Raw genomic sequence first — 18428 nt, 5'->3', positions numbered from 1 at the left:
AAAGTTAAACTTTATTTAGGATGCTGTCTTAAAAGGCACCTGCCCAAGTAGGAGGTAGACAGCAAGGTGGTTTTGGAGCAAAGCCTAAGTGTAAATGTAGTCTATTTGGTTTTAATGTCACACAACTCTATCCTACACACACATCCTGCTGTTTGAAAACGGTGTTGCAGTATGAACTATATTTCCTGTTCCATCTCTCATCAGCATCTGAGCCCAACCTGAAGCTGCGATCCAGGCTGAAGCAGAAAGTTACGGAGCGCAGGAGTAGCCCGCTGCTTCGGAGGAAGGACGGGCCGATCACCACTGCAAAGAAGCGCTCTCTGGACATGGCAGGTGAGGGGATCCGTCTTGAACATTGTTCACATTTTATTCATAGTGAAAGCAGAAAATGTCAAAAAGTGATTGGCTGAATCTCCTGCATGCACTGCTAGGCCGGGATTCCAACATCTGTTCATTCTTGACTGACACCAAACTAATCAAGTCCATTTTCTCTCAGAATCGGCATGTAGCAGTGCTCCTGGTTCTGGTCCAAGCTCACCCAACAACAGTTCAAACAACATTACCAATGAGAACGGCATCGCTGGCTCAATCTCCAGCAGTCCAGTGGAGGTACAGTGCGCTGCGTATGAATCTGTGACCACAGCTGCTTAAGATCGGTTGTGAAATACCTGCTATTTATTATAATTGAGAATGGGAATTATATTATGTTTTATGTGGTCATGCCTAATTTTGGATGAACCAGTGAATTTAATGTTTAGATTTGATTAATAGTAAAATAGTTTTTTCTTTTTATTTGGAACTTTTTTTTATTTGGGGCATGAGCTGAAACATTATTCACAAATCGTTTCTCAAAATAAGACATGCAAAATCATCCTTACATTGTCAAATTATAATATATGTAATATAATATATTATAATACATTAAATTAATTGTTTTTATTTTAATATGGATTACAATATTGCATTACTCCATAGAAAAGTAACAAATTGCTTTACTTTGTTAGTTTTTATGGAAAGTTGCTCTTGCATTACATTTTGTCTCCTGAGCTGGGCTTGCTTATTTATTTTTAATAACAAAAAACCCAAAAGTAATATTTTTGGCAACTACCAACTGAAATGAATAAACCTCAGTCTGAAGGAAGTGCCTTTCCCGATTTCTCTCAACATGGGGACAGGAAAGGTGTCGGTGAATAAATGGGAAAACTTTCATTACTTTTGATATTTTCTTGTAAATTTAAAAGTAATGCATTACTTTACTAGTTACTTGAAAAATGTAATCTGATTAGTATTACTGTCTGATTATGTAACTTGTAATACTTTACCTCCAATCCAACACTGCATACAAATTAATAGGGGAAGTTGCAAAGAAGCTTCACAACCTAGTTATATTAATAAATAACTGGTCAGCTTAAAACTGATATAATAAATAAAAAAATATTATTCATTAAACATCTGTGTCTTCAGTAATATCACTTTTGCCACCATTTAATAAAAGCCTGGTTTTTATTTAGGCTCTTTGCTTCACTGTGCCTGAGAAAACCTTTTAAGCATGATAAAATCACTGCAACGCATGACATCTCTCTCGAAGCTTATTGGTGTATTCTTAAATGGACCTCTTTGCATGCTTCGTCTTTAGGACGCATTTTAGTAGTTATAGCTCAGTTTTATTGGTGGCCACACTTGTCGCTTGTTGCTTTAGGAAGTGTTCTGCGATTTTCCTGGCCGTTTCCATGCATATTTTGAAGCTGTGCACAGTCTCCTTCTATAGACGGGTCCCGCAGGGGTCCGGAGAGCGACCAGACAGAGCTGTTTGTTTTTATCGGTGGAGTTTATTTATCTGTGCATATGTTGGTGTGTGTATGTGTGTCGTTCCAGCCATCTTTGGCACACAGACTCGCGGGCAGAGAGGGTCCTGTTAGCCAGCTGTCTCTGTACACATCGCCCTCCCTTCCCAACATCACCCTGGGCCTGCCAGCCACCGGCCCCTCCAGCGTGAGTCCATCTTTCTTTCTCTCCGTCATAGAGAGGCCCCTGTCTGGAGCGTCAGGGGGCCACATGTGGATTTCAGCACCATTGGCGTTTCAGAAAGAGCCTTTTGAGAGACAATAACTGACCGCGGGTCTCTGACGCAAGCGAAACATAATTTACAAGGGAATGTCCTGTCTTCTTTGCCCTAGATTCTTTTGGAATTATGCTCTTTCATTCTCTATTCACATAGGTGGCGTCTGGCCAACAGGATGGTGACAGAATGGCAGTGCCAGGCTTGCAGCCAGGAATACCCATAACCACTCCGTTCATGCCAGGAGCCCACCTGCCTTCTTACCTGGCTGCGTCCACCTTAGAGCGGGAGGGCGGCTCGGCACACAACACTCTCCTGCAGCATATGGTGCTTCTGGAGCAGTCGGCTGCACAGAACTCTCTGGTCGCAGGTCAGTCGAAGTCATAATAACCAATATTGATGTTACCGAGACACCTTGACCCGCAGAGGCGTTTTTATTGAAGTTGTCCTCTGGTAAAACAGAAAGTGAGAAGAGAATGTCTATAACATCTATCCATAGAGGTTTGATTTCAATTTTACATTTAGAAATTAAAAATTAATGTGTGCTGTAACACTTTAGGGGTAATCTGGGTCAATTTTAATTTATTGGGGAATACAAGAACAATTTCTTTATAATAAAATACCAAAAATACATAATTTTTATTGTATTATTGTCATTAAATTAAATATATTGTATTATAAATATCTGATTATTAAATTAAATACTTATATTATATTATTTTTGTAAAATACAAAAAGACAGAAACAGCAGTTATGAGTGGGGTGCCAACCCTAGGCTCCGCCCCTGCGTTAATGGCATTAAATAATTTTAATGCGTTAAACTGAAAAAATTAATCGCCTGCGTTAACACGCTAATTTTGACGGCACTAATATATATATATAATTGCAATACATTATTATTTTATTTTACTAACCATTATTCATAAAGATATCTGTAAACTATGTTTACAAAGTGTAATATTATGATTAATTTAGATTGTTTATTACCGGTACATTTTTATTCATTAAATTGTTTTTGTATTCAATATTATTTATGCTTTATTTATATTGTATTAAAAAAATACAATGCACTATTACGTTTCAAAATCGTATTTTATTAGATATTCGAAATTTGTACATTTCGATTTATTTATTTTTGCAGGGGGGTTTTAGTACAATGTAAGAATGTACTGTTATGTTTCAGTTTCATTATATTATTCCCATTTTTTTTAAAGATATCATTAAACCAGACATTTAAAATGTAATATACGAAGTCTGCTAAATGAATAAATGTAAATGCAATGTAAATATAATAATTCTACACTTTAGCTGTTGTTTTTTGGTTATAAGGAAACATAAAATGTTGCAGTTCTCCAGACTTATTGTATAGTTCCTCATTTTCTTTGAATGGAAGGAAAATTGGCCCCTGCTTGAAATGTTTCAGTCATTCACCACGGCACAGCTTACCCTGAAGCATCTGATACACTTTACCCCACTGCTCCCACTTTCAATGTTTCATTTTCATAATTCATGTCTTATCTTTGCAACATGGTTTGTTAATTCTCATATTTCTCATTTCTGTGACATAATTCCCCATTATTTGCACATTACATTTCAAAATTGCACCAAAGGGGGGCCTCGGAACAGCCAGGTGCCCCGGGGCCTCGCAGGCTCATAATGCGTCGCGCTCCGCTCTCCCTGCGGATGTCATGCATTTATTGGTTGTAATTAGTCCAGCATAGGTTATGCAGCGCCCTTTATAAATTGGATTCAGTTTCCTCCGATATGCACTAAAGAAGGCTCATTTTAATCAAATTAGTCATAGGCGGTGTTAATTAGCCTCCTGATGTGCCAGGATCGGCTTCACGAGAGACGGGAGAAGAGAGGCTGCCAATAAGAAGAGGTCCATACTTATCCTGAGGATGAGAGCGAGAGAGAGAGAGACACCTCGCTGGCGCAGTCAATTCTGACTAATGATTTGTGCCATCATAGACCATCACGTTAAAGAGGAAACCTCTTCTCCGCCCACTGTTGTCAGGGAGACTAGCGAATCCACAGGAAGTGTACAAACAGGAAGTGTCAAGCCCTTGGGAGGAGGAGTGATAGAGAGTGTGTCTGGAGCAGAGTGCCGCAATAATGCTAAATATAAATCAATAGATAATAATGTTTAATGACTGAATACTGTAGCTTTTGTCTGGCGATCCATAATTCAGTGTAGTGGAGGCAGAGATGCATGTTTCAGTTCTTAATGGTCACATACTGGGCTACTCTGTGGTCTTCATAACACTGCTCTCTGCTGGATTCTGATTGGTCAGTTGGTCATTCCGGGGTCAACATATTATTTTGTATAATTATTCTGCACAGCATAATTGATTGTTGTCCAAGGCTAACAGTTTCCTACATAACTGTGCTTTTTCAGTGTTTATATGATCAGCATGAACAGTGACTAGCAATTACAAGCTACATAGTTTTTATGTTTTTGTTGTTGTATATATTGACATTTTTATATACATGGTTTTATAATTTTATAGAATTTAGTTTTATATAATTATATAAAATGTATTATGCAATATCTAATTCATAGTTAAAACAATTTGTTTTTATTTTTAATTATTTATATTGAATAATTTTCATTTCTATAAAAATGAATAAATTAATATTAGTTTATTTTTTAGAATTCTGTAAAATAACAATAAAATTGATGTATTTGTATACATGTTTGAGTAGTTTTATAGAATATAATTCAATGAACTATATTTTTGTGTATCATTTAATATTATCTATATTTTCATGAAAAATGAATACATAGTATATATTTATATTTATATTATGTTCACATTTATATATACAGTTTATATATTTTTACTAAATATCACATATTTAACATTTTTATGCATGTTTAATTCATTTTGTAGAATTAGATTTTATGTAATTATATAAAACTTATATAATATAATCTATTATATAATGCTATCTGTATTTTATATTGAATTATAATATTATATATATTATTTATTTATTTCTATGTACACATGCATTAAATGCACATATATGAACATTTTTGGCCACATCTTTTGCTGTTTCTTTTACACAATTTACATCCTTACATATTTAGGACAGCATGTTTTTAAGTTTGAAATGGTTAAACACTCAAGACCAGTGCTCTGTTTGCACTCAGTTTTATGTACATTGTGCATTAAATGCTTCGTGAGCGATCCGTGGGCATGAGGCAGAGATGTGCTTAAATCTTCAGCCGTGTGTTCAGGAAACTTAACCCCCCGAGAGCCAAAGCAGGCGAGGTGTTAATTAGTTTGGGGCTGAGTGCTAACTAGAATCTGCTGTGTAACCCAAAGCCATGTGTTGTGTCCCCAGGCCTGGGGGGCGTGTCCCTGCAGTCGCATCCCATCCACAAGCTCCGGCAGCATCGGCCCCTTGGACGCACACAGTCGGCTCCCCTGCCCCAGAACGCCCAGGCGCTGCAGCAGCTGGTGGTTCAACAGCAACACCAGCAGTTCCTGGAAAAACACAAGCAACAGTTCCAGCAGCAGCAGCTTCACATCAGCAAGGTACAGCACTCTGTCTGTCTTTAGCTCCCTTAATCACCATGGCAACCAGCAGGATGTGCCTTCCTTATATGGTCAGACCGGAAGCAATCTGCTTGTGTGTGTGTGTGTGTGTGTGTGGGACTGCAGTCATGAGCAGACCCAGACTGAATCTTTGGATAGAATAGCAATTAAACAGAGTTTAACAGAAAAAAAAATTGTCTACTGGTACCATTTCAAAAAGACTGATCAATTATAATTTCATGTATTTTTTTTAAGTTTTAGAAATAAAGAAAGAAAGTTTTCTTGACCATTAATTAATCAAATTAATTCATAAAATATATACAGTTCAAAAGGGTCGATAAGATTTTTTGAAACAAGTCTGGTTATTGGTTATTTTTAACCAAGGCTGCATTTATTCTAAAAAAAAAAATACAGTAAAAACTGTAATATTGTGAAATATTTTTACAATTCAATCGAACTGTATTCTATTTGATTTCATTTAAAACATAATTTATTCCTGTGATGCTAAATCAGAATTTTCAGCATGATTACTCCAGTCTTTAGTGTCACGCTTCCTCGGAAATCACTCTAATATCCTGATTTAATAATGATGATAATAATAATGATAATTGAAAACAGTTGTGGTTTGATGAATAGAAAGTTTCTTAGAACAGCTTTTTAATAGATTTTTGTAACATTATAAAAGCCTCTTTTGATCAGTTTATTGCATATTTGTATTGAATTTTACTGACCCCAAATTTTGGAAACAGTTCTGCTTTTTTTTTTTTACCATTTTTTCATCACTTTTTCATTCAAATGTTTTGCTGTAAAATTATTCCACTGATTAGCTCGTCTCCCTACATGTTTAAACCACTTTTATAATTGTATATGTCTGAGTGTTTCACACATAAAATAAAATATGTTCAAAATTATGCAAAAAAGTGCTGCTGGGGTGTAAAAAATCCATTAATCGGTGCTCTTTGGATGCGGGATTCTTTCGTATCAAAAAGCTCATAAATCCAAGGCACTCGAGTAGTGTGAAAAAATTAAAAAGCCTTTATTCACATGGCTTTAAAATTGAAAAACAACACATTTGTGCACCGACGCGTTGCGGCTAAAGTATCGAAGCAACAATGAGAGAATTACTGTTTTTAAATTTTAAAGCCATGTGAATAAAGGCTTTTTAATTTTTTTCACACTTACTGGAGTGCCTTGGATTTGAGTTTTCTTAAATAAAAAATATATTGTTTTTGTACTTGGAATCAATAACTATAAGTATTTTCGTATTGTGTCATAATTTTTTATTTAACAAATGCCATTCACAGTCCTACATGGTATGAGCAATCTTGCATACTTGTCTATGTTTTCATACTTTTTTCCCACATATTTAATTGCTTCATAATGAAGTTTATAATTCATCTAAGAGCTAGCTGATTTGCTTCATGAACTTTTGTATTGTAAATCCCTATGGAGAAAAATACTTGCTGTGCTCCATAACCGCCCCATTTGATCCCTTCTCGTGTTTGCTCATGGAGTGTGTGGTGAGGTCTATGGAGATTACTAGTGTTGGGCCGTTATCCTACAGGGTTTTTGGTTTGTTTCTAATGCCTGTGCTCGCACCACCGCAGTTGTGCATTATAGATTAGTAATGGGGTTAATCCATGCCTGCACACAAACATGTCAGAATGAGCTCACCGGGTGTGGATCACCTCAGCGCTTCACTCTGGGCTTCCGGGAATACTGCCTCTGCTCAGCAGATGTCAGAGGAATTTAATGCTTCCCAAGCATTTACGCTGTTTAGATATGACTCCATTGCTGTGTTTTTAAAGTTCACGGGGGAGATATGAGAAGACATATGTTGTGAATCAGTGCCTGTGGTTTTCTGCATTTCTGTGGACTTAATTTGTGCTTTTTATTCAATGCATCTAGGAAAAAATATGCAAAAATAACTGTCACTTGTTCCAAACATGTATGAGTTTATTTCTTCTGTTGAGCACAAAATAAGATATTTTTAAGAATGTCGGTAACCAAGTTGTTACCTGTAGCTATTGACTTCCAAAGTGTTTTTTCCATACGATGGAAGTCAATGGCTACACTTTGGTTACCAACATTCTTCAAAAAGAAAGACATTCGTACAGGTTAGGGGTGGGCGATATGGCAAAAATATCATATGATTTTTTTTTTTTTTAGAAATATCACAATTCACGATTTTATCATGATTCTTTGTCATGTTGGTTTTCCTATTTTGCAAGTTGTTTGAGCAGTACAGCCGAACTAATTTCCCTATTATAAAGACAAAGCCTTTCAAGGTAACAAAATATAAGAAAGAACGGTGGATATTCAGGCCAAAGTGGGCGAGGATAAAAATCTTTGTCATTATTTTATCTGTTATTAAAAAATAAGAAATATTACAAATACACATAATATACAAATAAAACAAACATTTTTTTTATTTTCAGGTACAATATCTAGCAGGAGCATTCAAGAAATTGAATGAACAAACCAATTTGAATAAGTAAATAATGACAGAAATGACATATTTGGGTGAACTATCCCTTTAATGACAGTCGGCAGAACGTTTAGTACTGTCCCTTTAAGACCTGCACGCATCTAATATACAAGGCAAGGCAAGTTTATTTATGTAACACATTTCATACACAATGGTAATTCAAAGTGTTTACATAAAAGTAAAATAATCACAACAATAAAACCAGAAATTTAAAAACATTTAAAATGATTTAAAATTTATTTAGAACAGTTAGAAATAAAAATGATTATACATAAAATACAGTGCAGTCCGCTCGGACGTAGCACAGTGCTCATTCAACAAATGCACAGCTAAACAGATGGGTTTTGAGTCTGGATTTAAATGTGGCTAATGTTTTAGCACATCTGATCTCTTCTGGAAGCTGGTTCTAACTGCGGGCGGCATAATAGCTAAAAGCGGACTCCCCTTGTTTTGTGTGAACTCTTGGTATTTCTAACTAACTCGATCCTAATGATCTGAGTGGTCTGTTAGGTTTATATTCAGTGAGCATATCTGTAATGTATTTAGGTCCTATGCCATTGAGCGATTTATAAACGAGTTAAAGTAAATCAATCCTAAATGTAACTGGAAGCCAGTGTAAGGACCTGAGGACTGGTGTGATATGCTCAGATTTTCTGGTTCTAGTCAGAATCCTGGCAGCAGCGTTCTGGATGAGCTGCAGCGGTCTAATGGTCTTCTTTGGAAGGCCGGTGAGGAGACCATTACAATAATCCACCCTGCTTGTGATAAAGGCATGAACAAGTCTTGACTGGAAACAAAACATCTAATTCTTGCAATGTTTTTGAGATAATAGTATGCTGATTTAGTTACTGCTCTGTCTCCAGAATCACACCAAGATTCTTGACTTGATTTTTAGTTGTTTGACCCCTAGAGTCAAGGAATGCATTCACCTTGAGAACTTCATCTTTGTTTCCAAATGACTTCAGTTTTCTCCTTGTTTAACTGAAGAAAGTTCTGGCACATCCAACTGTTAATTTCATCAATGCATTGGCAGAGGGAGTCAATGGGGCTGTAGTCATTTGGAGATGAGGCTTGGTAAATCTGGGTATCATCAGCATAGCTGTGATAGGCAATTTGGTTCTTTCTCATTATCTGATTTAGTGGGAGCATATACAGGCTAAACAAGAGCGGTGCAAGAATTGAGCCTTGTGGGACTCCGCATGTCAAGGACATCCACTTAGACTTATGCTCTCCTATACTCACATAATAACCTCTCCCTTCTAAGTATGATCTGAACCATTTGAGTACCATACAGGCGCAAATCCGTTTTCTCTCAGCTGTTTACTTTCATTTTGGACATAACCAACCGATTCTATACATAAACCTTGTGTGTTTTGACAATATTAGTGCTAAAGATAACTTAGTTCAGCGATCAGGCACTGTTTAACAGGTTTTTTTAGTGCGTGTACATGCTCAGAAAAAGCGCACATCAGAACAGCACATGAATGAAACGTTTAACCAGTACGGCTTTAAAGCACATGCAAATAATGTACTTTTGTGATTATGAATAAGTGCAGAGTCCTGTGAGTAATTCTACCGCTGAGTTAACACTGATGTGAATGTATGTGGTGTTAGATAGAATGACGGAGACGGAGATAGAATGTGCGCTGTCGCACGATACTACAATACCCCCCCCCCCCACCCCAATGTAGTTTTTATTTCTCATTTGTGCAATTTAAATATGCATATATTGAAATTTGCCATGTCATATTGAGACATAAGGACCAGAAATATTTGTCATAATTGACTTCAAATCATGTGAATATACACAAATGTAAATGAGATTTACGTGCTGCAACAGTGAAGGTTGTTGGTGAATAATGTCTTAATTTCTGTTTTCCTCATCCTTATTTAAGCTAAAGTTTGACTTCAGAAAACCCCAAAAATAGTACTCAAGACTACTATGTCTTTATTTTTCCTTTTTGTCTGTCAGTTTTGGAGCTTGACAGCCTTTGCTTACCAATGGACAGATATGTGGGTGGTTAAATGATGACAGAATTCAAATAACCTAATTAATATTCATGACCCAAGCCACACCTGTCAAGTTTGTGTGCAGAGCTACTGACGCTGACAGAAAGTCTAACTTTGTGAACAACCGAAGATGTTTTAGGCCTAATTATTAAACTTCTGTGACAAAAAGACCTGGATGATTGACGTTTTTGGAAAGTTTTTCAGCTTTCAAATGGTGTCTGTTATCAATTTTTGGATTATTCCTGTCATTTTGGCTTTGACTGATTCATTTTAGGAAGAAATGTAATGTGTAATTTACCTGGCATGAACATCCGACATGTTCACTACACTGAAGGGAGAGATGGAGCTGCTGAGGACGGGGGGGAAAACAAAGAAGAGAATATAAAAAAAAGAAAAGCTTGTTTGGAATGAAGCACAGGGATGAAGCAATTGCCGAGCGCTCTGACGTCAATTATGTTCCCTCGGCACATTGCCAGGGGGCTGTGTTTTTACAACACTCAAGTGTGTGTGTGTGTGTGTGTGTGTGTGTGTTTGAGCAAGAGTGAGGGCGGGGCTAGAGCTGTCATTGCCACAGTGATAGGGTTAGACACAGCTGTCACAGCATGAACTTGAGCCAAGAGGACAGTTTCTTTTGTTCCTGTTGTTCCAAGAGTATCATTTATTGCAACTGTAGCTTTGACTCTGTATTTTTTGACACAAAATCTGTATGTTTTGCAGAGGTCTTAAGTCCTTTTCTCATGAAGCCCTGTTTTGTTAGTCAGCATTCACAATCACAACCTGTTTTACTTCCATTAAGTGATGTAATTCTGAGTAAACCAAGATATGTATTGTTGTAAAAATGTGTATTAATAAAGCAAATGGGGTCAGTTTTATTTTATGTTTTTAAGGGTGGGTTTATACTTTTTAAATAGTTAGCTACGCTACAAGCTACTAACTAAAACTATATATATATATATATATATATATATATATATATATATATATATATATATATATATATATATATATATATATATATATATATATATATATATATATATATATATTATTTTTATTTTTTTTTACTTATTCAGAAATTTCAGTTGGTATGATTTTCTAATAGTTTAAAGTCTCTTCTGCTCACCAAGGCTGAATTTATTTGATCACAAATGCAGTAAAACCAGTAATATTGTGAAATGTCATAAAAAATTCAAATAACTGGTTTCTATTTTAATATATTTTAAAATGTAATTTATTCCTGTGATGGCGAAGCTGAATTTTCAGAAACATTACTCCAGCCCCACAGATTATTTGATGAATAGAAAGTTGAAAAGTGCAGCATTTATTTGATATTTAATAGAAATAGATCTTTTGTAACATTATAACTGTCTCTTTTGATCAATTTAATGTGTCCTTGCTGAATAAAAGTATTCACTTCTTTCAACAAAAGAAGAAAGAATCTTATTTAGTACAACTAATAATTGTAATAAGTTTTTCCTTTTTCTAAGGTGTTTTTTCCAGCACTATTGAATAAAGATCCAAATCATATTCTCAAAAAAAAAAGTTATTCATTTTGTTTCAGTAGATGTCAGTTGAATTGATGGTGATTTTGACACGTGTTTCTCTCAGATGATGGCTAAGCCGAACGAGCCGGGCCGACAGCACGAGAGCCACCCGGAGGAGACCGAGGAGGAGCTGCGGGAGCACCAGGGGCTGGGCGACTCTACGGAGGCTCTTCCTCACGGGGTTACCATCAAACAGGAACCTCCGGATGAGCAGGATGAAGAGTTCCAGCAGAGAGAGAGGCAAGCCGAGGAAGAGCTGCTCTTCAGACAGGTGAGGGTGTTAGAGCAGACACACAGCTGCAGGAATATATGAAAACGCATCGGTTGCTGTTTCGGTGAATGGCACAGGATGAAGCCACAAACACACTGAGCACCAGAAGGAGGCAGCAACAGGCTCCTCTAAAGAGTCAGGCACCCTGTTGGTGAAAAAAGGGTTATTAACTCTTAAGAACGATCTGTCCCAACAAGATACTGCGTAATTCTGGCACTTACTCAGCTGGAGACATGCATCAATTTTACTTAAAGCTGCCAAAAAACAATAATAGTGGTTTATGTCAAATACAAATAGACCAAATGTGCTAGCTAACATGCTGGTTTCATTGGAATGCATTTAATTGAATCAGCAATATTGCACAAATAAATATTTCCAAAACAGTGGATTTTGTACTTTTCTATTTTATTCTCTGTAATAATAAATTTATAATACATTTACATAATAACATTTTTATATTAATTTACACTTCAGAAAAATACACCACCATTCAGAAGTTTGGGGTCAGTAAGATTTTGCAATGCTTTTAAAAGAAGTCTGGATTTATTTTTTATTAAAAATACATTAGAAAACAAGTAATATTGTGAAATGTTATTACAATTTAACATAACTGTTTTCTATTTGAATATATTTTAAAATGTAATTTATTCCTGTGAAGACAGCTGAAGTATTAATAAAAATGGTCTTTTATTTACATGAAATGCTCGGTATGAGTATATTTGTGCAATCCCTGAAAAATCGGTGTATTTTTTCACCATTCAGAAGTGTTTAATGTAACCACAGGTCCTCGACGCTGCCTAATCGCTGCTTTTTAAAAATGAACAGGAGGTGGGCACTTGTTCTGGACGAGATCATTTAGGTCCAGCTCTTTTTCTTTTTAATGGGCAGCAGGGGTGCATGTTCCTCTGCATATTCCTGCAATCAAACTGAAATATTCATCAGTTAACTAACACTGTGTCCAAAACTGAAGGTAGCTGCCAATTAACAGGCAGTGTTTATGTATGAAGAAACCTCCTAAGGTTTCAGAGCAGCTTCCAAGGCACCATAACATCACTTCTAATGACCAAGAATAAATCAAGTCAGCTTTAGACATAACCAAGTAAATCTTTAATGGCTAAAATGCTAATTTTCTTAGTAGTAATTGAAATATACAATACTGTTCAAAAGTCCCTGGTAAGTTTTTTAATACTTTTTAAATGAATACTTTTATTCAGCAAGGATGCATTGAATTGATTGAATGCGACTGTAAAGGCATTTTTAATGTTAGATTTCAAATAAATGTTGTTCTTTTGAAAAAGAATCCTGAAAAAGCATAGCATGGTTTCCTCAAAAATATTAAGCAGCATAGCTGTTTTCAACATTGATTATAATAATAAATATTTCTTGAGCATCAAATTAGCATTTTAGAATGATTTCTTGTGGCACTGAAAACTGGAGTAATGATGCTGAAAATTCAGCTTTTCATCTAAGGAATAAAGTTTATATTATATATATATATATATATATATATATATATATATATATATATATATATATTTATATATTTATATTTATATTTATATTTATATTTTTATATATATATATATATATATATATATATATATATGTGTGGAATACAGTTATCTTACATTGTAACAATATTTCAAAATGTTACTGTTTTTACTGTATATTTGGTAAAATAAATGTAGGCTTGGTGATTTTTTTTTTTTTGCATGCATGCATGCATTTCTACGGATTAATTTACATTTTTCAAACCAGATTTTTTATTGATATCAATTTTTTGCAATGTATTGAGTGCCACCTGCTGGTTATTTGTGTAACTACAGGGTGCCTAAAAACACACTATGTTCTTCTTTATGAAGTATGAAACTTCTATATAAAGATATGTATGTTAATTTTCACATATTGACTTGGAAAAGTTAATTTATTTCAAGCTAAACTTCTGTTCTTGTCTCTGAGCAGCAAGCTCTCCTGTTGGAGCAACAGAGGATCCATCAGCTGAGGAACTATCAGGCATCTATGGAAGCAGCCGGACTGTCTTTGACCTTCCCAGGCCATCGGCCCCTGTCCAGAGCACAATCATCCCCGGCCTCTGCGACCTTTCCCATTGTGGTGCAGGAACCTCCGGCCAAACCGCGCTTTACCACCGGTCAGTCACTGGATTTGATGCTCCAAATAATTTACCAATAAACAGCTAAGCCTCGGGATATTACCTTAAAAACATATTTTATTTAAAAGTGTATTTATATTAGTTTGCAGCCCTCTTTAAATAAGTATTTGTGTCCTTACAGGTCTGGTGTACGACTCCCTGATGCAGAAACACCAGTGCATGTGTGGAAACAGTAACATCCACCCCGAACACGCCGGGCGCATCCAGAGCATCTGGTCACGACTGCAGGAGACGGGACTGCGTGGCCAGTGTGAGGTAACCCGTTCACCCACGTCTCTCCGTTTACGACTTAGCAGCACTTTTAGCGGTTACATGATGTAATCTTTCAGCACCAAACATTAAAGTGGTATTTAGCTTCAGCCTGCTGGTTACTGTGGCAGGTTGAAGGATATTGTCACGATCTGTAGAGGGCGCTGTTCAGCCACCACAAACACAGCCACACTGTTGATGAAAATTTATGAATAAACCAAAGAGTTTTACTCAAAGGAAAAGGGGGTGTGAGACGGTATTGAGTGTGTTCGAGGAAAAATTGAACCAGGAGAGAACTTCCACATAAGAGGAAGTGCTGGGGAATTATAGTGGGAATCAGCAGGAGAATGCTTAACTTTTCACATTTTCTCAAGTTTTTCATTACAAATTGGAAATGTCTAGTATTTGGTTTGTCTCACTTTTCCTCTTATGACAGTAGCAGTTAAGCTACATGAACACCACAGGTTTGTTCAAAGCCTGATGCTCATGTTCTCCAGCATAATCTAAAAAAATGATCCAAAGAGCATCTTGTGCTTCAGTGGATGCAGCAGCTTCTGACGTTTGCTCTGAATAGTAACATGACCAATTTTAATGAGTATAATGACCTAAAAATAGTGTTAATTTGGGCTTAGTAATATTTTTTTAATGTTTTGGAGTCTCTTATATTCACTTACAGCATTTATTTAATATAAAATGTGAAATATTTTTACAATTGAAAATAGCTGTTTTCTATTTGAATATATTTTAAAATGTAATTTACTCCTGTGATGAAAAAGCTGAATTTTCAGCATCATTACAACAGTCTCAGTGTCACATGATCTTTCAGAAATCATTCGAATATGCTGATTTGCTGCTTAAGAACCATTTATTATTATCAATGTTGGAAACAGTTGTGCTGCTTAATAATTTTGTCAAAACCACGATAGAGTTTTTTTCAAGATATCTTGGATATCTTTAACAGAAAGTTCAAAAGAACAGCATTTATTGGATTATTATTTTAATTTTTTTTAAACATTATAAATGTCTTTAGTATCCCTTTTGATCAATTGAATGCATCATTGCTGAATAAAAGTAATAGTTTCTTTCAGGAAAAAAAAAAATACTGACCCCAGAATTTTAAACATGTTTAAATGTTTCAAAATGAAAACAAAATGAACATTTACAGACTCTAGAAACTCCTCACAAAGCACCACGCAATTCATAATTGTTTGTTTGTGCATGCATATACACGCATAAATATGTATGCACGCTTTAAGCTATAATTGACATTATTTTACTCCGTTTAAATGATGCTTAAATCCGTTTTCCCCCAAAATCAGTGCAGAAAAGCAGTCTGTGCCTGCTTATCTCTGCCTCCACCTGCTGAGGGCAATTCCTGAGCTCTCTCATCATCTCGAGCTCTGATCGCTGGTGCCTAATGGCTCTCGCTGGATCTAATCTCTCCTGCCACGCTGGCTCCATTGCGTCAGGCCTGTTAGAGTTAGTCGCATAGCTGCAGTCTCTGTTTTCCTCCAAACAAACAAGTAAGCAAGCACGACAATGGCATGGCCACGCACCCGCGCTCTCACCTACGTTCGCTCCTTGGTGGGGATGTTTATTGTTCAGGGAGATGGAAACAGTGAATTGGGCCTCAATTAAAGGCAGTCATGACTCTAATACCCCCTAATCTACAGCAGGGGGGCCCTTAAAGAGTGCAGGGTTGTTTTAAGCTGCCGCCAGCCAGCACCGGGCCCCCGAGGGCCCCTCTTTAACTGCCCCTGCTGTTAAATCTAAGAGGTAGTACGTCCTGTTGCAGGTGTCACCTCGGAGCGGCCCAGAGCGCTTCCACAGGTGGGTAGGTCCACCTCCCTCTCGGATGGTTTGTGCCTCAGAGGCCAGGGCTATTAAAAAAGGGAAAATGACATTATTGCAAATCCAGCAGCTCCGGCACCTCCGACGGCTTTGTTCTACAGGCATGTGGGGCCCAGTTTGGAGTGGAAGGTGGACAGCGGGTCTGTTTCAGCTCTGCTTAGACAGCTAAAGACTTCAGAGGGGGCAGGATGGCGGTGCATTCAATATGGCTGTCGATTTTGCAATCAATGAAATATGTCTTGTCAACACATTTCGAATCCAGTCAACAAAAAAGACATGACATAGACCTGTTCCTGGAGAACTTCAACCAACTCCAACACACTTGTCTGGAAGTTTCTAGAGAGTCTGAGGACCTTGATTTCCTGGTTCAGATGTGTTTAATTAGTGTTAGAGCTCAACTCTGCAGGATGGGTTTTTTTAAGGACACTTTTTTTTTTTTACACACAATAATCATAGGTTGTTCAGAAATAATTTTTGTACATAATCATTCTCTGTGTAGAAAAATCAAGAATGTGTGCTTTACTTACACAATTTTATTTTTTAAAAATACATGTTTTTAGACAGATTTGTCTTATATAATGTAAAATCAAGTCAAGTCGAGCTGTATTGTCATTCCGCTACATGTGGGGACATACAGTGGAACGAAATGTCGTGCCTCGCAGGACCACGGTGCTACATAAATACAGACATACAACAATGAAGTAAAAAAACATTAGAAACCTATACACAACTAACCTACTGACAGATTTAACTATAAGTATACTATATATAAGTGTTTACACTATACAAACTAAAAGAATAAATTTTATATTTTCCACAAAAATATTAAACAACTGGTTTCAACTTTGGTAATAATAAGAAATGTTTCTTGAGCAGAAAATCAGCATACTGAAAATGATTTTTGCACGATTTTTCACAATGTTATATACTGTGTTTCTTCTATTTTTGATCAGCCTTAGTGAGCATAAAAGACTCATTTTTCAAAAAGTCAAAGAAATTGTATTTCAATGAACAATAATTTGACACTGTATTTGAACAAAATGCACAAAAAATGGCATAAAATCTCAAAATTAAGACTACATTTCAGCTGATTAATATCAGTCTGTTGCTACATAAGAAACTCACAGCCTCCACTTCATCCGTGTCAAACTGCATATACAGTAGCATCTTTTCTTACTTAGGTTCTCCTTTCTCCCTCTTTTTTTATTCAATTATTTATTTTCTATTTTTTATTTTTTTGCAGTGTATTCGAGGCAGGAAAGCGACTCTGGAGGAGCTACAGATGGTCCACACTGAGGCTCATGTGCTGCTTTACGGAACCAACCCTCTCAGACAGAAACTGGACAGTAAGAGCAAACACACACACACACACACCTGACTACACCACGGGCTGAATCTGACCGAGTTTTGTGAATGAGCGCATTGTTGTATTTCTCTCTCTGCGACAGTTGGAGCCTGTGATGGCCTTCTCAGTTATTAGCCAGTGAAGCTTCGCCTGGACCTCTGCAATTATCCACATTATTTACGCTTCTGCAGCCAGATCCGCCTTACAGCATGTTTCCAAAACGCTGCAATTCGTTTCATTTCTTTTTTTGGCCCGTTGTCGTTCTCTCCCCATCCCAAACTCCCTGGCGTTCCCCTCTGTCAGCCCACTCTCTGCTTTCATCAGTCATGGCCTTGATCTGAGTTTGCCCCTGAGCTGTCCGTCAAGGCCGTCACCTCTCTGCCAATAACAACCACACATGCAGTTTTCCATGACTTCAGCTCCGGCCCCCTCATGCAGCGATCAAACACATGCTTAAACGACATGCCCGCTCACACACACGCACACACGTTTACACGCATGGATATTTCACACTCGTCGGGTACGGAGACGACATGTTTCCACCTCCTATCTGATTGGGTCAGTTTATTCAACAGGCTTTTTTGATCTTGCAACAATGTGTTGCTTCATAAGCACGATTGATTTGAAAAATAGGGCAATTTTAATCAATAGATGCTTTGCCTCATTGAAAAACGTTGGATTATTGCATGTGTGTTTGTGCAGTAATATAGTAGGGGATGGTCATTGTGGTCATTTTGTTGAGTGTTCGGGTTTGGTGGTCCATCTGTGCTGACTTTTAATTGTTCGTCTATTTACATACCGTATGCGTCCGATTGACGTCTTTGGCCATTGCATTACATCTCATTTTTTTAGTGTACTGATGCCATTTACTTGCACACCGTATTTTAAAGGCACTA

General features: G+C 36.7%; 1 protein-coding gene across 2 annotated transcripts in view; it reads left to right on the top strand.

The window, feature by feature from the left end:
• LOC306875859 (histone deacetylase 4-like) overlaps nucleotides 1-18428 on the top strand; it is a 194973-nt gene that overhangs the window by 122961 nt on the left and 53584 nt on the right. For both annotated transcript variants that reach the window (XM_079426607.1, XM_079426608.1), the window contains 9 exons: nucleotides 205-333; nucleotides 497-609; nucleotides 1876-1992; nucleotides 2219-2429; nucleotides 5411-5604; nucleotides 11711-11917; nucleotides 13880-14066; nucleotides 14209-14342; nucleotides 17431-17533. In XM_079426607.1, the coding sequence (XP_079282733.1) occupies nucleotides 205-333; nucleotides 497-609; nucleotides 1876-1992; nucleotides 2219-2429; nucleotides 5411-5604; nucleotides 11711-11917; nucleotides 13880-14066; nucleotides 14209-14342; nucleotides 17431-17533 (1395 nt within the window). The remainder of the gene's footprint in view (nucleotides 1-204; nucleotides 334-496; nucleotides 610-1875; nucleotides 1993-2218; nucleotides 2430-5410; nucleotides 5605-11710; nucleotides 11918-13879; nucleotides 14067-14208; nucleotides 14343-17430; nucleotides 17534-18428) is intronic.

Source organism: Barbus barbus, assembly GCF_936440315.1.
Source record: "Barbus barbus genome assembly, chromosome: 10".
Classification (NCBI taxonomy): Eukaryota; Metazoa; Chordata; class Actinopteri; order Cypriniformes; family Cyprinidae; genus Barbus; species Barbus barbus.
The sequence above is the reverse complement of the archived record's forward strand: the minus strand, read 5'-3'. Positions and strand labels throughout refer to the sequence as shown.